This window comes from Ranitomeya imitator, chromosome 8 (genome assembly GCF_032444005.1).
Source record: "Ranitomeya imitator isolate aRanImi1 chromosome 8, aRanImi1.pri, whole genome shotgun sequence".
In the NCBI taxonomy this organism is placed as follows: Eukaryota; Metazoa; Chordata; class Amphibia; order Anura; family Dendrobatidae; genus Ranitomeya; species Ranitomeya imitator.
The window spans coordinates 187,092,045-187,115,730 of NC_091289.1; the positions used below are offsets into that span (position 1 = coordinate 187,092,045).

At 41.9% G+C, this 23,686-nt stretch overlaps 1 protein-coding gene across 4 annotated transcripts in view; it reads left to right on the plus strand.

The window, feature by feature from the left end:
* Nucleotides 1–23,686, plus strand: part of PATJ (PATJ crumbs cell polarity complex component) — a 240,147-nt gene that overhangs the window by 191,125 nt on the left and 25,336 nt on the right. For all 4 annotated transcript variants that reach the window (XM_069738164.1, XM_069738165.1, XM_069738166.1 and 1 more), the window contains 7 exons: nucleotides 3,550–3,622; nucleotides 6,316–6,408; nucleotides 12,749–12,814; nucleotides 13,048–13,165; nucleotides 15,399–15,535; nucleotides 18,364–18,447; nucleotides 21,930–22,123. In XM_069738164.1, coding sequence (XP_069594265.1) covers nucleotides 3,550–3,622; nucleotides 6,316–6,408; nucleotides 12,749–12,814; nucleotides 13,048–13,165; nucleotides 15,399–15,535; nucleotides 18,364–18,447; nucleotides 21,930–22,123 — 765 coding nt within the window. The remainder of the gene's footprint in view (nucleotides 1–3,549; nucleotides 3,623–6,315; nucleotides 6,409–12,748; nucleotides 12,815–13,047; nucleotides 13,166–15,398; nucleotides 15,536–18,363; nucleotides 18,448–21,929; nucleotides 22,124–23,686) is intronic.

A 23,686-nucleotide genomic window follows, 5' to 3' on the forward strand; every position in this document is an offset into this window, starting at 1 on the left:
ACAATGAAAACCCTATATTAAGGGTCACCAATCTAACCCAAGAAGAGGTGCGAAACCGGCTAAATAAGATTAAAATAGATAAATCTCCGGGTCCGGATGGCATACACCCACGAGTACTAAGAGAACTAAGTAATGTAATAGATAAACCATTATTTCTTATTTTTAGTGACTCTATAGCGACAGGGTCTGTTCCGCAGGACTGGCGCATAGCAAATGTGGTGCCAATATTCAAAAAGGGCTCTAAAAGTGAACCTGGAAATTATAGGCCAGTAAGTCTAACCTCTATTGTTGGTAAAATATTTGAAGGGTTTCTGAGGGATGTTATTCTGGATTATCTCAATGAGAATAACTGTTTAACTCCATATCAGCATGGGTTTATGAGAAATCGCTCCTGTCAAACCAATCTAATCAGTTTTTATGAAGAGGTAAGCTATAGACTGGACCACGGTGAGTCATTGGACGTGGTATATCTCGATTTTTCCAAAGCGTTTGATACCGTGCCGCACAAGAGGTTGGTACACAAAATGAGAATGCTTGGTCTGGGGGAAAATGTGTGTAAATGGGTTAGTAACTGGCTTAGTGATAGAAAGCAGAGGGTGGTTATAAATGGTATAGTCTCTAACTGGGTCGCTGTGACCAGTGGGGTACCGCAGGGGTCAGTATTGGGACCTGTTCTCTTCAACATATTCATTAATGATCTGGTAGAAGGTTTACACAGTAAAATATCGATATTTGCAGATGATACAAAACTATGTAAAGCAGTTAATACAAGAGAAGATAGTATTCTGCTACAGATGGATCTGGATAAGTTGGAAACTTGGGCTGAAAGGTGGCAGATGAGGTTTAACAATGATAAATGTAAGGTTATACACATGGGAAGAGGGAATCAATATCACCATTACACACTGAACGGGAAACCACTGGGTAAATCTGACAGGGAGAAGGACTTGGGGATCCTAGTTAATGATAAACTTACCTGGAGCAGCCAGTGCCAGGCAGCAGCTGCCAAGGCAAACAGGATCATGGGGTGCATTAAAAGAGGTCTGGATACACATGATGAGAGCATTATACTGCCTCTGTACAAATCCCTAGTTAGACCGCACATGGAGTACTGTGTCCAGTTTTGGGCACCGGTGCTCAGGAAGGATATAATGGAACTAGAGAGAGTACAAAGGAGGGCAACAAAATTAATAAAGGGGATGGGAGAACTACAATACCCAGATAGATTAGCGAAATTAGGATTATTTAGTCTAGAAAAAAGACGACTGAGGGGCGATCTAATAACCATGTATAAGTATATAAGGGGACAATACAAATATCTCGCTGAGGATCTGTTTATACCAAGGAAGGTGACGTGCACAAGGGGGCATTCTTTGCGTCTGGAGGAGAGAAGGTTTTTCCACCAACATAGAAGAGGATTCTTTACTGTTAGGGCAGTGAGAATCTGGAATTGCTTGCCTGAGGAGGTGGTGATGGCGAACTCAGTCGAGGGGTTCAAGAGAGGCCTGGATGTCTTCCTGGAGCAGAACAATATTGTATCATACAATTATTAGGTTCTGTAGAAGGACGTAGATCTGGGTATTTATTATGATGGAATATAGGCTGAACTGGATGGACAAATGTCTTTTTTCGGCCTTACTAACTATGTTACTATGATTAAATCTATTTGTTTCCTATGGTATTTCTCAGAGCACTGATATTTTAATGATGCACAGAAACGCCCGCACTACTCATGGGATATTCTGCTCTTGTGCTTTGTGCTGCCAGTGTGCTTTTTATCTCTACCGGCTCATCTCTGAGGAGCACAAGGAACATATCAGCTTTATTTGTTCCCCTTTTGATATAATGAAGCAACGTGTTTGTATTTCTGTCTCAGTTGAATGGTCTGTACCCTTCACTCAATGCCACGTTCTGCGCTTGTGTCAATAGGGAAGAAATGTGGAAATAATGCAATGATAACAGGTCAGGAATGGATCAGATCGGAATCGTGCAGTCATTTATATGGTTACATGGTATCGGTTAAGTACAATGCACATCCATTAAAGGTCTAAGGGTACCGTCACACAGTGGCATTTTGATCGCTACGACGGCACGATCCGTGACGTTCCAGCGATATAGTTACGATCTCGCTGTGTCTGACACGCTCCTGCGATCAGGGACCCCGCTGAGAATCGTACGTCGTAGCAGATCGTTTGAAACTTTCTTTCGTCGTCTAGTGTCCCGCTGTGGCGGCATGATCGCATCGTGTAACAAAGGTGTGCACGATATTGTATATGATGTGCGCATAGTAACCAACAGCTTCTACATCGCAAATACGTAGTGAAGTTATCGCTCCAGCGTCGTACATTGCGAAGTGTGACCGCAGTCTACGACGCTGGAGCGATATTGGAGCGATGCTGGAGCGTCACGGATCGTGCCGTCGTAGCGACCAAAGTGCCACTGTGAGACGGTACCCTAATGTTCTTACAATTTGAAGATCTAACGATCTGGTTTGATTACACATGTAAACATCAGTGTTCTCTTGTGTTAACAATCCTTTATGTAAATGTATATAAATTATAATTACAATATAACAGAGTTAAGTTAGTTATCATGGTTCTTTCAATTGCTGTCTGTAGGCTGTTACCCTTATCCGACCTTGACCTGGTATAGATGGCAGAAGTTTATTAAGTAACTTGGATACATTAAGCCAAGCAAACAATAAGCTATCCGGCAATGCAAATTATTTATACGGTTTTCTATGTGCAAGAATATAACTGCTATAATACCGCCCCTAAATACAAGAATATAACTAGTATAATACTGCCCCCTATGTACAAGAATATGACTGCTATAATACTGCCCCTATGTACAAGAATAGAACTACTATAATACTGCTCCTATGCACAAGAATAGAACTACTATAATACTGCCCCTATGTACAAAAATATAACTACTATAATACTGCCCCTATGTACAAGAACATAACTACTATAATACTGCCCCTATGTACAAGAATATAACTACTATAATACTGCTCCTATGTACAAGAATATAACTACTATAATACTGCCCTTATGTACAAGAATATCACTACTATAATACTGCTCCTATGTACAAAAATATAACTACTATAATACTGCTCCTATGTACAAGAATATAACTACTATAATACTGCTCCTATGTACAAGAATATAACTACTATAATAGTGCCCCTATGTACAAGAATATAACTACTATAATACTGCTCCTATATACAAGAATATAACTACTATAATACTGCTCCTATGTACAAGAATATAACTACTATAATAGTGCCCCTATGTACAAGAATATAACTACTATAATACTGCTCCTATGTACAAGAATATAACTACTATAATACTGCTCCTATGTACAAGAATATAACTACTATAATACTGCTCCTATGTACAAGAATATAACTACTATAATACTACCAGCTGTAGTTGGATTTTGGGGTATTTTTTCTATTTTGCACCATTAGCTGTGCAGTCAGTGTTGTCCAGGTCTTGAGACTCCTCATCTTCTCCTCTTTACATATTTGATCAGGAATAAAGATGCCGCTCAGCAGATGGCCATCAGCCCGTTCCCCTTACCGGAGGATACTCACTACTCCCATCAGGTGAGCCACACGTCTGTTATGACAAGGTATCACTCACCGTTTGCTGCTGGCGGTTCTCCTGTGCTCTCACTGTATGATCTGTGTCACTAATGTTCTTCGGATTTGTTACCTTGTTGCTCAGTGACCTCAAACATGAAAACTAGACAGGTGGATATGTACATTACTTGATTCTGCTTGCTGATATCGTCCTTCTCAAGATTTCCTTTACTAAACCTTTAATGGAGCCGATAGATTTAATAGATTATTGCATTTTCTTTTTTTTTTTTTTTCCGGTCGTCCCACGATTTTCTTCCTTGCAGCATGTCATGTGTGTTCATCCTGGGCCTCCTTGTCCACATGTGGAATACAAGTTCTGTAATAATGGGATTTACCAGCGCAGTTTATTTTTATAAATCCATTGCATCAAAATGTCACATTTGTGTTAGACTCTGTGAATGGACGATCTAAGCGCTGCTATCCTCTGTGCCTGGATAATGTGGTCATCCGCACACTGACGCCTATACATTGTGTGATGACTGAGATATGCCGCCCATGGAGGCACAGAGTCGCTCGCGTCGGTCCTGTGTTGTTCGTGCTGTCGCTGTTAGATTCTATATGTCTATATTTCTGGTTAAGGACGGGTCAACACATCCCAGATAATCAGTAATAAACCTTTCACAAAGTGTTTTATTCTCTGTCTGTGACTATAGAGCAGGGGTCCCCAACTCCAGGCCTCGAGGGCCGCCAACAGTGCAGGTTTTCAGGATTTCTTTAGTATTGCATCGGTGGTAATGTGATCATCTGCACAGGGGAGGATTCCAACCCCTGTGCAATACTAAGGAAATCCTGAAAACCTGCACTGTTGGCGGCCCTCGAGGCCTAGAGTTGGGGACCACTGCTATAGAGCCACCATTCTTCTAATGGTGGTGTGGATCCTCATCCAGGGGTTGTGTGTTATATCCATTTCTATACTGATCCTGAAATAGGTGACTTTTATAGGCCAAAAGGGGAATGTGACCTATTAGCAGCTTTTGCCTTACTATTAAAAAAATAGGTAATCCTCTCCCGCTGTAATATAATGGGTTACCTTCCATTGCAGCACAACAAGAGAACACTATGGGGTCATGTTGAGATGAGGGGCCAACTGTGACCTGCTTCCTGACACTTCTTAGTAGTAGCCTTTCCCTTCAGTTGCCACTAGGGGGAGCCCACTGCATATACATTTTTGCAGCCCACATTTAGTTGATCATTACTCCGCCTAGTGGCAGGTCCAGGAATTACATAATTAAACTCAGGTCTGTTTGTGGTTATGAAACAAAAGATTTCTTGCAAAATTAGCTTTAGTAAAGCCAAAGTACATTCTTAAAACTCATAATGGACGTTATACTCATTCTGTATTTTGCTGTGGAGCTCAGGGTAACTGAGAACTGCTTCTATCTCAAGAATGGCGCCTTCTTTGTGTCACCGTCAGTTGGAGGTGCCTGCGCTATCGAAGCTCTCTCCATTTATTTCTACATGAGTTCCGAAAATAGCGGAACAAGTATTTTTGAAACTCTCATAGAAATGGAGAGATAAATAATCCAGCTGCACAGGATAAGGCCCTATTTTAATAGGTTCGACCCACCTCTGGGAGCCATACCAAACTCATTCTGCTGGAAATTAAAAGGTCACTAATTCGCATTCACTTCTCTGAGATAGGAATACCCCTTTAACGCTTAATAATTACAGCTGCCATATAGTGCACACACCCCACTGCTCTATCTATACAGTTAGGATTTGTCCCTGCAATATTAATTCCCCCCCAACATATGACATGCATGCGGTTTCAGGAGTTGAGCCTGCTCTGTGCACTGTTGGTGCTGGCTGTGTTATGCAGCTGACTCCTGCCTCCAACAGCACTGATCAGACCAAGCTCCGACCACTGCTGCATCTAAGTGGTTAGGTGCTAGGGTAAGGTCTGTAATTGCACCCATCTCTACTAAATTTCCCTCCTCCCCTTTACCTGAGTGCTGCATTTGCCATCTTTGTACTTTGATGACACCCAGTCAGTGGCGAGGTCATAACTTTCCCTGTATGTTGAAGCATCTGCTATCACAGGTTCAAGGCGGCTAGAATTACTAAAAAAACAAAAAAAAAAACAAACACAAAAGGTAAAAAAATTCCTTTTTTTTTTCTTCCAAAGAAATATTAAGCAAAAAATATCAGCATCTAAAAAACGCTCTATCATAATGTATAACATTATTTAACCCATGCAGTGCATTATAAAAATAAACACCCAGTGTCGAACTGACAAAACTGCCTTTTTTCGTTAGTCACAGGCCTCACGGTTACTTCCTTAAAACAATGCAATTAAAGCAATCAATTAGGAATAAATTTAAAAAAACTATAGCTTGTTGAACAAAAAAAAAGTCCTCATAAGGTGTCCAAAATTTAAAAAAAAATAAAATAAAAATAAAGTTCTAGCCTGTATTTGTTTTCCCCGTCTTCAGTATGTTATATGGTAAAGAGTTAGCATTCAGAACAACAGTTTTTTGGGAACAAGTAAAAAAAGCAAACTGCCAAAAAACAAAACCTGTCTCAGATGGGGAAGCCGTCAAGACCTTATTCTACATTACGTGCACAAGATACTGATTTAATTTATAAGTCAGAATTGATCTTTTTTTCTGAATTGGCTTTACTTTGTGTCACTGATTAACCCTTTGTATCTCTCTTAGGAGGAACCTGGCATCACTGCGTCCAGTATGACGGAAGATGCCAGCTTGAACGAATTTATGAAAGACTTTACTGGCCCCGAGATGAAACCAAGTGTGAGTATCGTGGGTCCTTTCTGTGCCTCTTTAGTGAGATCGCCATTGATTTTGCATCAGTTGGAAAAAAAAAAAAAACAAAAAAAAAAAACACATTTTATATCTGAGCTAATTCTCATTCCAAACACATCTGAAAGTGGCGCGTACGTGATTGAGCGACATTCGTTATTGAATATTATGCAGCCTTGAAACAAGATGGCAAGAATCGAAAAATGTGTTCTCAATAATTGAAATACCTGCACAGCCCTGCAATAAATCATGAAATGTTACATATTCATCGTAGCAGCAAAGGCAGAAAACGAGAAAAAAACATCTTAATATGTAACAAGGTGTGGACATGTAGTAAAGGTTTTTCATCATTTTTTTTTTTTCTTCTGAAATGTATAGAATGAAATCAATATAAAGAAAGTTAATATTTACATGATAAAACTCATGTTATTTAGCATTAATGGGATCTGATAGACTCGATCATCCAGTGGAATGCTGACTTGTCATACTGATATATATATATATATATATATATATATATATATATATATATATATATATATATAATTTCAATATAAATTGCAAGTGTAGTACTCCATCTGATAATCCAGAATTTGATAATCCAGAGTCTATCAAAACACATTAGGGCTTTCTTTAGCTGATCCCCATAAGAAATTGAGATAGTTAAAGTTGGAAAACGGAATTTCCGAAATGAATAATTTTTCAAAATTTCCGGAGTCTTTTAGTTTGAGAAATGGATACTTTTTCTTTAGTATTTTGATACCTCCCTTATATATAGATTTAAAGCAACTTTTCAAGTATTTGTTTAAAAAAACATTGACTATTTTGTGTCTTCAGCTCCTATGCTGACTTATGTGTTTGTGAAGAAAGCGAACAAACAAATCCTGTGTTTGGACTCACCCTACATTTGACACTTCCAGGTTAACAAGAACGATTGCAAAGTAAGACGACACAGGGTTTATTTGTAGTCTGTTACTATGGAGACACATAGGTCTGAATAAGAACTGTAAGCCTAAAATGGTACGAGATTTGTAATCAAGGCTATGTGCAGTCATTTAATTTTTATTATAAAGTGTGAAATTATTCCAAACATTAATCAATCCCTGAAATGCACCTTTAGCCTCACACAGTATGCGATCGCTTCATGCATTTAGATTCCAGACAAGTAAAATAAAAAAAAAAAAAACAATCCAAGAGACGTGTGTGTGTGTGTGTGTGTGTGTGTGTGTGTGTGTGTGACAGAAGGAAGCAATTACAGCATCCAATAATGTCATTAATGAGCTCTGGAGGAGGCCACCTCACTATCTGGCTGTGTGTGAGGTGAGAGCGCAGCTCTGCATCAAAGGATGGCGGCGGCCTCTCCTCCAGGACCTGTCACTCTCACTAGATGACTGCTGATGGCTGCAGAGCTGATAGACTCATCCGCAGCACTTGGCAGCAATTTGACGACCTATTGAAGCTCATTTTGACCCTCAGAGGACAAATCGTTTTTACGGAAAAGACCAAAGATTATTGAAGAAAAACAAGTCCGTAGACAAATAATCACAGAACTGAAAGATTGTAAAGACGACCTGTTCAGGAACTGCACATCTGTAAGAACATGGTGTATTTTTATACTAGGAAACAGGATTAGTAGATTTCGTAAGAATTTTCAGTCTGAAAATTTCCTCAACATACTCAAATATATACAGTTAAGCCCATATATATTTGGACAGAGACAACATTTTTCTAATTTTGGTTATAGACATTACCACAATGAATTTAATACAAAACGATTCAGATGCAGTTGAAGTTCAGACTTTCAGCTTTCATTTGAGGGGATCCACATTACAATTGGATGAAGGGTTTAGGAGTTTCAGCTCCTTAATATGTGCCACCCTGTTTTTAAAGGGACCAAAAGTAATTGCACAGATTAAATAATTTTAAATAAAATGTTAATTTTTAGTACTTGGTTGAAAACCCTTTGTTGGCAATGACTGACTTCAGTCTTGAGCTCATGGACATCACCAGACGCTGTGTTTCCTCCTTTTTGATGCTCTGCCAGGCCTTCACTCTGGTGGTTTTCAGTTGCTGTTTGTTTGTGGCCTTTCTGTCTGAAGTTTAGTCTTTAACAAGTGAAATGCTGCTCAATTGGGTTGAGATCAGGTGACTGACTTGGCCATTCAAGAATATTCCACTTCTTTGCTTTAATAAATTCCTGGGTTGCTTTGGCTTTATGTTTTGGGTCATTGTCCATCTGTAGTATGAGACGACAACCAATTGGCTGCATTTGGCTGGATCTGAGCACACAGTATGGCGGCTCTGAAGACCTCAGAATTCATTCGGCTGCTTCTGTCCTGTGTCACATCATCAATAAACACTAGTGACCCAGTGCCACTAGCAGCCATGCATGCCCAAGCCATCACACTGCCTCCGCCGTGTTTTACAGATGATGTGGTATGCTTTGGCTCATGCGCTGGACCACGCCTTCACCATACTTTTCTCTTTCCATAATTCTGGTAGAGGTTGATCTTGGTTTCATCTCTCCATAGAATGTTCTTCCAGAACTGTGCGGCTTTTTTTAGATGTTTTTAGCCTTTTTCTTCTTGATGCTTATGAGTGGCTGCACCGTGCAGTGAACCCTCTGTAGTTACTTTCATGCAGTCTTCTCTTTATGGTAGATTTGGATATTGATACACCGACCTCCTGGAGAGTGGTGGTCACTTGGTCGGCTGTTGTGAAGGGGTTTCTCTTCACCATGAAGATTATTCTGCGATCATCCACCACTGTTGTGTTCCGTGGGCTCCCAGGTCTTTTTGCATTGATGAGTTCTCCAGTGCTTTCTTTCTTTCTCAGCATGTACCAAACTGTAGATTTTGCCACTCCTAATATTGTAGCAATTTCTCGGATGTTTTTTTCTGTTTTCATAGCTTAAGGATGGCTTGTTTCACCTGCATGGAGAGCTCCTTTACCGCATGTTTACTTCATAGCAAAACCTTCCAAATGCAGCACCACACCTCAAATCAACTCCAGGCCTTTTATCTGCTTAACTGAGAATGACATAACGAAGGGATTGACCACACCTGTCCATGAAATAGCCTTGGAGTCAATTGTCCAATTACTTTTGGTCCCTTTAAAAACAGGGTGGCACATGTTAAGGAGCTGAAACTCCTAAACCCTTCATCCAATTTTAATGTGGATACCCTCAAATGAAAGCTGAAAGTCTGAACTTCAACTGCATCTGAATTGTTTTGTTTAAAATTCATTGTGGTGATGTCTATAACCAAAATTGGAAAAATGTTGTCTCTGTCCAAATATATATGGACTTAACTGTAGTGTAGATCGACGTTCTATTCTACTACATTTACGTGATGTGTAGTGTTATAGTAGTTACATTCTTGTACATAGGAACAGTATTATAGTGGTTATATTCTAGAACATAGGGGACAGTATTAGTAGTTATATTCTTGTACATAGGAGCAGTATTATAGTAGTTATATTCTAGAACATAGGGGACAGTATTATAGTAGTTATATTCTTGCACATAGGAGCAGTATTATAGTAGTTATATTCTAGAACATAGGGGACAGTATTATAGTAGTTATATTCTTGTACATAGGAGCAGTATTATAGTAGTTATATTCTAGAACATAGGGGACAGTATTAGTAGTTATATTCTTGTACATAGGAGCAGTATCATAGTAGTTATATTCTAGAACATAGGGGACAGTATTATAGTAGTTATATTCTTGTACATAGGGGCAGTATTATAGTAGTTATATTCTTGTACATAGGGGCAGTATTATAGTAGTTATATTCTTGTACATAGAGGCAGTATTATAGTAGTTATATTCTAGAACATAGGGGCAGTATTATAGTAGTTATATTCTAGAACATAGGGGCAGTATTATAGTAGTTATATTCTTGTACATAGGGGCAGTATTATAGTAGTTATATTCTTGTACATAGAGGCAGTATTATAGTAGTTATATTCTTGTACATAGGAGCAGTATTATAGTAGTTATATTCTAGAACATAGGGGACAGTATTATAGTAGTTATATTCTTGTACATAGGGGCAGTGTTATAGTAGTTATATTCTTGTACATAGAAGCAGTATTATAGTAGTTATATTCTTGTACATAGGAGCAGTATTATAGTAGTTATATTCTTGTACATAGGGGTCAGTATTATAGCAGTTATATTCTTGTACATAGGAGCAGTATTATAGCAGTTATAGTCTTGTACATAGGGGTCAGCATTATAGTAGTTATATTGTACATAGGGGCAGTATTATAGTAGTTATATTTTTGTACATAGGAGCAGTATTATAGTAGTTATATTCTTGTACATAGGAGCAGTATTATAGCAGTTACAGTATATTCTTGTACATGGGGGACAGTATTATAGTAGTTATATTGTACATAGGGGCAGTATTATAGTAGTTATATTCTTGTACATAGGGGTCAGTATTATAGCAGTTATATTCTTGTACATAGGAGCAGTATTATAGCAGTTATAGTCTTGTACATAGGGGTCAGCATTATAGTAGTTATATTGTACATAGGGGCAGTATTATAGTAGTTATATTTTTGTACATAGGAGCAGTATTATAGTAGTTATATTCTTGTACATAGGAGCAGTATTATAGCAGTTACAGTATATTCTTGTACATGGGGGACAGTATTATAGTAGTTATATTGTACATAGGGGCAGTATTATAGTAGTTATATTCTTGTACATAGGAGTCAGTATTATAGCAGTTATATTCTTGTACATAGGGGCAGTATTATAGTAGTTATATTCTTGTACATAGGGGCAGTATTATCTACTATATAATTGTCTAAGGGTCACTTCCGTCTTTCTGTCCTTCTGTCTGTCTGTCACGGATATTAATTGGTCGCGTCCCCTGTCTGTCATGGAAATCCAAGTCGCTGATTGGTCGCTGCAAAACAGCCATGACCAATCAGCGACGGGCACAGTCCGGAAGAAAATGGCCGCTCCTTACTCCCCGCAGTCAGTGCTCAGTGCCCGGCGCCTGCATACTCCCCTCCGGTCACCGCTCACACAGGGTTAATGCCGGCGGTAACGGACCATGTTATGCCGCGGGTAACGCGCTCCGTTGTGTAGTGTTATAGTAGTTACATTCTTGTACATAGGAGCAGTATTATAGTAGTTATATTCTTGTACATAGGGGCAGTATTATAGTAGTTATATTTTTGTACATAGGGGCAGTATTATAGTAGTTATATTCTTGTACATAGGAGCAGTATTATAGTAGTTATATTCTTGTACATAGGAGCAGTATTATAGTAGTTATATTCCTGTACATAGGGGACTGTATTAGGCTGCCGTCACACTATCAGTATTTGGTCAGTATTTTACATCAGTATTTGTAGCCAAAACCAGGAGTGGGTGATAAATGCAGAAGTGGTGCATATGTTTCTATTATACTTTTCCTCTATTTGTTCCACCCCTGGTTTTGGCTTACAAATACTGATGTAAAATACTGACCAAATACTGATAGTGTGACGGCAGCCTTATAGTGCTGTATATTCTTGTACATAGGGGCAGTATTATAGTAGTTATATTCTTGTACATAGGGGCAGTATTATAGTAGTTATATACTTGTACATAGAGGCAGTATTATCGTAGTTACATTCTTGTACATAGGAGCAGTATTATAGTAGTTATATTCTTGTACATAGGAGCAGTATTATAGTAGTTATATTCTTGTACATAGGGGCAGTATTATCGTAGTTATATTCTTGTACATAGGGGCAGTATTATAGTAGTTATATTCTTGTACATAGGGGCAGTATTATAGTAGTTATATTCTTGTACATAGGGGCAGTATTATCGTAGTTATATTCTTGTACATAGGAGCAGTATTATAGTAGTTATATTCTTGTACATAGGGGCAGTATTATCGTAGTTATATTCTTGTACATAGGAGCAGTATTATAGTAGTTATATTCTTGTACATAGGGGCAGTATTATCGTAGTTATATTCTTGTACATAGGGGCAGTATTATAGTAGTTATATTCTTGTACATAGAGGCAGTATTATCGTAGTTATATTCTTGTACATAGGGGTAGTATTATAGTAGTCATATTCTGTTAGATTTGGGGCAGTATTATAGTAGTCATATTCTGTTAGATTTGGGGCAGTATGCCCTTATTGGAATAATCCGCTTATTCTGAGCTGTTTTACAATGAAAACTAGCCCTGTCAGGGTAATCTTCAGGTTAGTCATTTAGAAGTCATTCCTGGGAAGCTGCTTGCATATAGTCAGGTGTTGCTCTATATAAGATAAGTGATGACCTCATTTAATGTTCTGATTTGTTTTACAGGACAGTAAAGTGAGAATTAATGATCAGACTCTAGCACCAGAGGAGGAACAGAATGTGCTGGACAAGGTAGAGACCTGAGTGTTAATGTTTTCTATCGTATGTAATAGTCTGTGTAAGACTAAAGAATAAAGTTTATTACAAAGTTTTTGAACTTTTCAATATACAATGATTGAGCTGTTAAACCTCTATAAGCTCTGACTTGTGGGTCCGGTTGATCTTCTGACATAATACAATGTTGCAGATTTTTTTATATGTTATTCCTGGAGTCTTCTCACCCTTTTCTTCCTTTCCTCATGGAGCTGGTCATTCAGCTGAAACAGTCCAAAGCCAGTGCCAAGATCCCATACAGCGCCCAGGATATCTCGCTTAGACCCGCTGTACCATACATTGTACCAGAACCTGAGCTCTCCAGCCACAGTAAGTCACAAAGTGGAGCACTTGTTTTGTTTTTTTTTAAGAAAAGGTGCAGACCTGACTATTTTCTGTTGATGTTTCAAGCAACAACTTACTGCACACAGAAGGGCGGGGAGCCGCCTGCTGCAGCCTACTGCCTCGCAGTCATTCTGCTATGTGTATATTATTGTGTGCACAGAGGTCCAGTGCCTAAAGGGACCTACTGCTGCTATAAATGCTGCTGCTTATGGAGCGCCCCGTCAGGGCAGCGGGGTACTCGGTACCGGGTCCTTCGGTTCACAGGGGGGGATGTCACGGCTGACCCGGTCCGTGGCCCTGGGACGTCCGTGTAAAAGGGAAAGGTCTTTAAAGGGATATGTTCATGACGCCACCTGTGGTATTCGGTCAGGGTGACCGACGGTGCTTTAAGGGGTCCGCTGGGGTGATGTTATGGCAGCTAGATGGTATACCTTCCCACAGGTGAAGTATGTCCCCAGGGCTTCCCGGTGTGTAGATGGTGGATGGTGTGAGGCGCAGTGAAGAACGAGGACACAAGGTTGCAGTCTCTTTACCTTTTCTGAAGACTCCAGCATCCACAGTCCAGAGCACCAGACCACAGGGCAGGCAGAGTTCGGCCAGTTTGGAGGCAAATACATAGTCCCCTTGTCCAGCTGGAAATCAGTAGCCTTCCTTTGCGCTGCAGTGTTGTAGTTCCTTACTGCTAAGCTTCTCATAAGGTCCTCACAACTGTTGTAGATGTAATGTCGCTCTCTCTGTCCCCCGGATAGGATAGGACAAACCCGTATGACTGGTGGCTTGAGGTGGTTTATAGGGACTCTAAGGGGTGCCACCGTGCCTCCTTGGTGTAGGGCGGACAGGTAATGTGAAATTAGCTGTCCTGCCGGTCTCTGGAGCAAGGCATAAAGGTCGTTGCTCCCTCGGTGTTCCGGCTACCGGGATTCTGCGCCTCAGAAGGAGGCAGCCTGTGTAGGGCTGGTCCCCTCCTGATATCTACTCCTTTGCTACGACTTCCTTGCACGCTCGCTGCAATACAGTTCTACCTTCTGTGTGTCTCTTTCTAAGAGCTGCAGCTTTGAGGGCAAGCACAGATCTGTATCCTTCTCCTTTGCTTTCTGACGGGATCCCACCCCTTCCAGGGACCAACTAACTGAGCAGAGCTCAGCCAGCAACTAACTAATGTTCCCTACAGGCTACCAGTTTTACCTATATGTGGGGAGTTACCTAATAAATAGGAGCAAGGCTCCCCCTGGTGGCCTGGAGTGTGAAATGTGTTGCATGTTTGTGATACCTGGATGCAGTTATCCTTCTTTTCCCCCAAACGTAACATCACCCTCCCCTAGAGGAGAATGATATTACTGCAACGACCGGGACCCTGGGGCACTGCACTTACTGTTAAATTGCAGGTAATGCCTGCACCAATGAATTTTAAGGCCTGATTGTAAGGTAAGGGGCCCATGTGCTATCTATGTCCTCCTCTATGTGAGGTTTCTGTGCCTTGTCTTCTATATGAAGTTTCTGTGCCTTGCCCTCCCCATATGAAATTCTGTGCCCTGTCCTCCTATATATGAAGTTTCTCTGCCTTGTCTTCCTCTATATGAAGTTTCTGTGCCTTTTCCTCCGATATATACAGTTTCTCTGCCTTGTCCACCTATATATAAAGTTTCTGTGCCTTCTCTTCATCTATATGATGTTTCTTTGCTATCTATGTCCTCTCCATATGACGTTTTCGGGCTGCCTATGTCCTCTATATGAGGTTTTTGGGCTGCCTTTGTCCTCCCCTATATGAAATTTCTGTGCTGTCTATCCTCCCCTATATGTAGTTTCTGCACCTTGTCCTCCCCTATATGAAGTTTCTGTGCCATATTTTCCCCTATATAAAGTTTCTGTGTTATGTCCTCCCCTATATAAAATTTGCTTTGTCCTCCCATATATAAAGTTTCTGTGCCTTGTCCTCCCCTATATGAAGTTTCTGTGTTGTCTGTGCTCCCCTATATGAAGTTTATGTGCCTTATCATCCCCTATATGAAGTTTCTGTGCTGTCTGTCCTCCCCCATATAAAGTTTTTGGGCTGCATATGTCCTCCCCTATATGAAGTTTCTATGCCTTGTCCTCCCCTATGTGAAGTTTCTGTGCTGTCTGTCCTCCCCTATATAATTTTCTGTTGCACATTATATTGAGGGTGTGTTTTACTGAGCTTTCCACATCATATATTACTTTTATACCTTTTCTTCTGTAGGAAACGTTCCGTCTCCATTATTACATTTTGATCCAGCAACGTGTCCTATCATCCCAGGACAAGAAATGACCATTGAAATCTCTAAGGGACATTCAGGTCTTGGACTCAGCATTGTGGGTGGGAAAGATACTCCACTGGTAAATGTCCTCATTCCTCATATGTGTTGATATGCAGGTTATAGAAGACTGGAAAAAAGGCTCAGCTTTTTTTTCGAGAAACAGTGCCGCTTTCATCCTTAGGTCGTGTTCGGTATTGCAGCTGAGTTTCTCGTCAGATAGGAGACTTGTAGTAGACACTGCTGGTAATCTGAGATTATAGGAATATATCATCTGATACTTTGGCTTGTAGATATTAAATTACAGCATGTCTCCACTCACCCTCCAGCCACCTCCAGAGCTGCATTTAGAAATTGTTTCCTTCACAATACTAAAAGGGAATGTCACCTATATTGTGTTTCTAAAAAGACCCAGGTACTGATGCACTGATAACTCCTCTATATAGAGTAGATAACACAGTATCCACCATTCACAATAGGTGATGTCACAGCTCACCTCCTCCTCCTGTACAATGACTGATAATACCTCTATATACAGTAGATAACACAGGATCCACCATTCACAATAGGTGATGTCACAGCTCACCTCCTCCTCCTGTACAATGACTGATAACACCTCTATATACAGTAGATAACACCGGATCCACCATTCACAATAGTTGATGTCACAGCTCACCTCCTCCTCCTGTACAATGACTGATAATACCTCTATATACAGTAGATAACACAGGATCCTCCATTCACAATAGGTGATATCTACTGTATATAGAGGTGTTATCAGTCATTGTGCAGGAGGAGGAGGTGAGCTGTGACATTACCTGTTGTGAATGGTGGATCCTGTGTTAACTATATATTAGTGTTCACTATCATTGTAATCCTGCCTGTGTTATTTAGACAACTACTGAAAAATGATGTCTGCAAATCAGGAAGTTTCAGTCTATTATGTGGCTCACAGAGAAAACTGCATAATTTCAGTATTTATCAAAATAAAAGTGCTTCACACAAAAGTTGATTTATTTCAGTTCTTCAATGCAAAAAGTGAAACTCATATATTTTGTAGAGTCATTACACACAGAGTGATCTATTTTACATGTTTATTTCTGTTAATGTTGATGATTATGGCTTACAGCCAATGAAAACCCAAAAGTCATTATCTCAGTAAATTAGAATAATTAACAAAAAACACCTGTAAAGGCTTTCTAAGCACTTATAAAGGTCCCTTACTCTGTTTCAATAGCCCCACAATCATGGGGAAGACTGCTAACATGACAGATGTCCAGAAGGCAGTCACTGACACACTCCACAAGGAGGGTAAGCCAGAAAAAGGTGTACAAGCAACAGGGATAGCCGGAGCCTTGAAAGGATTGTTAAGAAAAGGCCATTCAAAAATTTGGGAGAGATTCACAAGGAGCGGACGCTGCTGGAGTCATTGCTTCACCACACACAGACGTCTCCAGGACGTGGACTACAAGTGTCACATTCCTTGTGTCAGCCGCTCATGACCAATAGACAACGCCAGAAGCGTCTTTCCTGGGCCAAGGAGAAGGACTGGACTGTTGTCAGTGGTCCAAAGTGTTGTTTTCAGATGAAAGTAAATTTTACATTTCATTCGGAAATCAAGGTCCCGGAGTCTGGAGGAAGAGTGGAGAGGTCACAATCCGAGCTGCTGGAGGTCTAGTGCAGGGGTGTCAAACTGCATTCCTCGAGGGCCGCAAACCATGCGTGTTTTCCAGATTTCTTTAGCTTTGCACAAGGTGCTGTAATCATTATGTGTGTAGGTGATTAAATTATCACCTGTGCAGTACAAGGAAATCCTGAAAACATGACCTGTTTGCATCCCTTGAGGAATGCAGTATGACACCCCTGGTCTAGTGTGAAGTCTCCACAGTCAGTGATGGTTTGGGAGCCATGTCATCTGCTGGTGCAGGTCCAGTCTTTTATCAAGACCAAAGTCGGCGCAGCCGTCTACCAGGAAATTTTAGAGCACTTCATGCTTCCCTCTGCCGACAACCTTTTTGGATATGGAAATGTCATTCTCCAGCAGGACTTGGCACCTGTCCACACCGCCAAAAGAACCAATACCTGGTGTACAAACAACAGTATCACTGAGCTTGATTGGCAGCAAACTCGCCTGACCTTAACCCCATAGAGAATCTATGGAGTATTGTCAAGAGGAAGATGAGAGACAGCAGACTCAACAATGCAGACGAGCTGAAGGCTGCTATCAAAGCAACCTGGGCTTCCATAACCCCTCAGCAGTGTCACAGGCTTGTCGCCTCCATGCCACGCCGCATTGATGCAGTAATTGATGCTAAAGAAGCCCCGACCAAGTATTGAGTGCATTTACTGAACATACATTTCAGTAGGACAACATTTTTGGATTTTAAAATCATTTTCCAAGCTAGTGTTGTCATAAAGCATTCTGATTTACTGAGATAATGACTTTTGGGTTTTCATTGGCTGTAAGCCATAATCATCAACATTAATAGAAATAAACATGTGAAATAGATCACTCTGTAATGACTCTATATAATATATGAAATTCACTTTTTGTATTGAAGAACTGAAATAAATTAACTTTGTGATGATATTCTAATTTAGTGAGAGACCCCTGTAAATATATAAAACATTGTAAAATCGGTAAACTTTCCAAAAAATGCTTTAAAAAAACTTGGTTCAGACACAAAACTCCAGACATACAATGTATATGTGCTGAGCAGTGTGTGGCGACGTGATCTTGCATATTTCAGCACAGAGCTGATTTTATGGGAATGCAGCACTATGTGTGACTGGTGTATAGGACCAAGATAAATCCGTAAATCAAGGTTAATATCAGACCTTGATCTGTGCCTGTCTTACACCCGGATGCGGTCAGGGTGCCTCGTCACTGTTCTCTCCTTCTATTTGCAGGAAGCGGTGGTGATCCATGAGGTGTATGAAGAGGGCGCTGCTGCCAGGGACGGGAGGCTCTGGGCAGGGGATCAGATTCTGGAGGTATGTGTACAATATCGGCAGTTTTTTAGTAAAGTAGAGATCATGCAGATATGTTCCAAGTGGACCTCCGAAAGGGGCTACGTGCAAGATGCTCATTCCTCCTCCTGCATTAAAGTCAATCTGTCAACGATTTTCACAATATAAATTGCATACGTTATTAAATAAATCTTAGTCCTGATGATTGGTGTGTTTACTTTAATAATTCATGTCAGATCAAGGTAAACTTTCATAAAGGATTATACTGCCAATCTCTGTCTTCCTAGCCTGATTGACAGCTCCTCAGTATCATTCCTCCCTGCTGTTGAATTTCCACCCACATAGCCTGATTGACAGCTCCTCGGTGTACCTCCTCCCTTCTGCTAAATCTCTACCGACTTAGCCTGATTGACAGCTCCTCAATGTACATCCTCCCTACTGCTGAATCTCCACCCACATAGCCTGATTGACAGCTCCTCAGTGTACCTCCTTCCTACTGCTGAATCTCCACCCACATAGCCTGATTGACAGCTCCTCAGTGTACCTCCTTCCTACTGCTGAATCTCCACCCACATAGCCTGATTGACAGCTCCTCAGTGTACATCCTCCCTGCTGCTGATAAATCTCTGTGGACTTAGCCTGATTGACAGCACCTTCCCTCTGCTGCTGAATAGCTGCACACCATGCATGATTGACAGCTCCTCAGTATCCCTCCTCCCTTTTGCTGCTGAATCTCTGCCAACCTGATCTGATTGACAGCACGTCAATGTCCATCCTCCATGCTGCTGAGACCTCACACCAATAAGTAGAAGCTGCCATTTTTAAGCTGGGCGTAGGAAACTTAATACACTTAGACTCAATAGCTTTCTCTCTCTAGCTGAACTTATAACAAGCTCATTTTATTTTTAGGATTTTCAAGGTAAGTTCACCAGTCTCATCAGGTTTGCAAGATCTATTTAACAAATGCAGTTTATATCATGAAATCTGGTGCCCGATCCCCTTTAAGCACTGTATAGCTTTAGCCATTTATTTTTGGTGGCTCCTCTTGGACCCCTTGACATACTATTAATGCTTCATGTTGCTCTGCTTTCTCTGTGGGGGGCGCTATATTATGGGTGTATGTGCTTGCCTTTTCGTCCTTGGGTATGCATCCAGAGACTTATTATGGACTAGATGGTGGCCGGATTCTAGCCCATCGGGTATTCTAAAATATGCATGTCCACATAGTATATTAGTATATTGCCCAGCGACGTAGTATATTGCCCAGCCCACGTAGTATATTGCCCAGCCATGTAGTATATTGCCCAGCCACGTAGTATATTGCCCAGCCACGGAGTATATTGCCCAGCCACGGAGTATATTGCCCAGCCACGGAGTATATTGCCCAGCCACGTAGTATATTGCACGCCACGTAGTATATTGCCCAGCCACGGAGTATATTGCCCAGCCACGTAGTAGATTGCCCAGCCACGTAGTATATTGGCCAGCACAGAGCCACGTAGTATAGATACTTAAAAAAATAAATAAACATATACTCACCTATAGCCCGTTGAAGTCCTGCTATACTCACCCTCCGCAGCCTTTGCCGCTCCTCGCCACGTTCCCGGGATCGCTCCATTGCAAGCAGCAGCTTCCGGTCCAAGGGCTGGTGTGAGCAGGACCTATGATGACGTCGCGGTCACATGACCGTGACATCACGGCAGGTCCTTGTCGCACACCAGCCATTGGACGGGATCGGAAGCTGCCGCTTGCAATGGAGCGGTCCTGGGAGCGTGGCGAGGAGCGGGAAAGGCGGCGGAGGGTGAGTGTAGCAGGTTTTTTTTTTTTTTTTTAATTATTTTTAACATGACCTATTTTTTCTATTGATGCCGCATAGGCAGCATCAATAGTAAATAGTTGGGGATACACCGGGTTAATAGCAGCGGTAACGGAGTGCGTTACACCGCGGGCCGTTACCGCTGCCATTAACCCTGTGTGAGCGGTGGGGATTACGGAGCAGGCGCCGGGCAGTGAGTGCAGGGGAGTAGGGGAGGGACTAATCGGACTGTGGCCGTCGCTGATTGGTCGCGGCAGCCATGGCAGGCAGCTGCCGAGACCAATCAGCGAACGAATAACCGTGACAGAAGGACAGACAGACAGAAGGAAGTGACCCTTAGACAATTATGTATATAGATTACTTTATTTTACCTGTAGGTTGTGCTGTTGGGTAAAAGCTGCATACAATCGGGTCCGATCTGTCGACGATCTGCTCGATTTTCCAGGTGGAACCTTTATCTTCTTAATGCAATTATCCCAATCTAATCAGTCCCCCTGTCTTATCAGATAGACCAATGGCTTCCATAAAGGAGATGCAGAGGTTGTGAAGCCCCCGGAGCCTCGAGGGGGCACCAAAGGTCCATCTGTGCTATTTATAGAGACCCTCATTGCACCTGTGCAGCCCAATTTCCCACCATCCCCACTAGATACCCCTGCATACTGTACAACATGAGGTTTACGCAGCCACGCTCCTCTCTGTGATATTCCTTCTTCTCATTTGGACTGCATAATAGGAAGGAAAATATCCTCAAGCCTACGAGTGTAACATTGTATCCAGACAAGACGAATGTTGGGTTTATTGCTGGAGGGTGCCATTAATCATGAATGTAGATGCTGGGAGTCCTGGCAGCAGATAGCGGAGGTCCTGCATACTGAGTCCTGCCCGCCACGTTCTGTAGATCTGCATCGTGCCAGTCTACGGTGCGGCTTCCATCAGCAGCCTGCATATTGCGGTATTGCTGCTTGCGGTGTAATTGCGCTCGCCGCAGGATAAATTGTTAATGTGTCTGTGAAGCTTTCTATAGAAAGTCACTGCCGCTGCACTGGACCAGGGTGCACAAACATCTCTGTTCCTGGCCCTGCGCCACCTCCATGTCTGGCATCACAATGACCGTGTCCTCGTTCACCTGCTGAACACTCTTCCCGATCTTAGCAGAATGCAATTTGGGAACTTTCTCATCTACTTCGTGTTCCAGTTCCTTAACGCTAACTGTCAGTGAATGGAAACATTATTTAATATAGAGATTAATGGCATATTCTCAAGTTTGGAAGTTATTCCCTATTTGCTTCAGAACAGGCAGAACTGCTGCAGATAAAAAAAAAAGTCAAAACTACAGAAAGCAGCCCAGTAAGTGACACGTTGCTAGATTCAGTGTCTCGGTCTCTACGTTAAGCTGCTCTTTGATTAGCAAATAACCTTCCGATCACAGAGGGTCCGACCACAGGGACCTCCACCGATCCTGGAACTGGGACTCCAAAGAGCTCTGTGTGAATGGCGTAGAGGTAGATCATGAGCACTGCCTTTATACCCAGACCTCTCTTGGACTGAAAATTGCAGTCGTGTGAACAGAGCCTTAACATAAAATGTGTGAACTATCGTTTTGCTGCAGATAGAATGACAGCAGGGCATTACTCATCAGGCACATGGGGCACCGGCCGTATTTCCCCATATCCCCCACTTGATGTTGCAGGTCAATGGCATGGATTTGAGGAACGCCTCTCATGAGGACGCCATTACAGCTCTGCGACAGACACCCCAGAAGGTGCAGCTGGTGGTGTACAGAGACGAGGCACAGTACAGGGATGAGGAGAACCTGGATATCTTCCATGTGGAGCTGCACAAGAAGACTGGCCGAGGTTTGGGGCTGAGCATTGTGGGTAAAAGGTAAGATTGGAGTAACTTATTTGTTTGTGATTGATTTAATCCTCTGTCCTAAGGAGTGACAGAACTCTGACTACTTCGAACCACCACTAGGGGGAGCTTAATGCAGACAGATTTATTATTGCCGTATTTTTCGAACCATAAGACATATCGGACTATAAGACGCACCTAGGTTTTAGAAGAAGAAAATAGAAGAAAAAATTGAAGCAAAAATGTGGTCATGACATACGGTTATGGGAAGGGGGGTATCTGCTGCTGACACTGGTACATTTCCCCAACCTGGTATATATGTCCCCAATCCTTATAGATAGATAGATAGATAGATAGATAGATAGATAGATAGATAGATAGATACCCATCCAGGTTTATATGATCCCTCGTCCTGGTATATAGGCCCCCCATCCAGGCATTCATGGCCCCTCATACAGGTATACAAGCTCCCCCCCCCCCAACCCATCCTGGTAAACACGTCCCTCATCCCCATCCTGGTATACATGGTCCCCTCATCCCCATCCTGGTGTACATGATATTCTGCAGACAGAATCTTATTCTGTATCTGTATACAGGGAGCTCCCCCTAGTGGTGACTGCAGACAGAATATTATCATGTATCTCTATATACAGGGAGCTCCCCCTAGTGGTGACTGCAGACAGAATCTTATCATGTATCTCTGTATACAGGGAGCTCCCCCTAGTGGTGACTGCAGACAGGATCTTATCATGTATCTCTGTATACAGGGAGCTCCCCCTAGTGGTGACTGCAGACAGAATCTTATCATGTATCTCTGTATACAGGGAGCTTCCCCTAGTGGTGGCTGCAGACAGGATCTTATTATGTATCTTTGTATTCAGGGAGCACCCCTAGTGGTGGCTGCAGACAGAATCTTATCATGTATTTCTGTATACAGGGAGCTCCCCCTAGTGGTGGCTGCAGACAGGATCTTATCATGTATCTTTGTATACAGGGAGCTCCCCCTAGTGGTGGCTGCAGACAGTAACTTATCATGTATCTCGGTATACAGGGAGCTCCCCCTAGTGGTGGCTGCAGACAGAATCTTATCATGTATCTCTGTATACAGGGAGCTCCCCCTAGTGGTGGCTGCAGACAGGATCTTATCATGTATCTTTGTATACAGGGAGCTCCCCCTAGTGGTGACTGCAGACAGGATCTTATCATGTATCTCTGTATACAGGGAGCTTCCCCTAGTGGTTACTGCAGACAGAATCTTATGTATCTCTGTATACAGGGAGCTCCCTCTAGTGGTGGCTGCAGACAGGATCTTATCATGTATCTCTGTATACAGGGAGCTCCCTCTAGTGGTGGCTGCAGACAGGATCTTATGTATCTCTGTATACAGGGAGCTCCCCCTAGTGGTGGCTGCAGACAGGATCTTATCATGTATCTCTGTATAGAGGGAGCTCCCCCTAGTGGTTACTGCAGACAGAATCTTATGTATCTCTGTATACAGGGGGCTCCCCCTAGTGGTGGCTGCAGACTGTACCTTATCATGTATCTCTGTATACAGAAAGTTCCTCCTAGTGATGGCTGCAGACAGGATCTTATCAT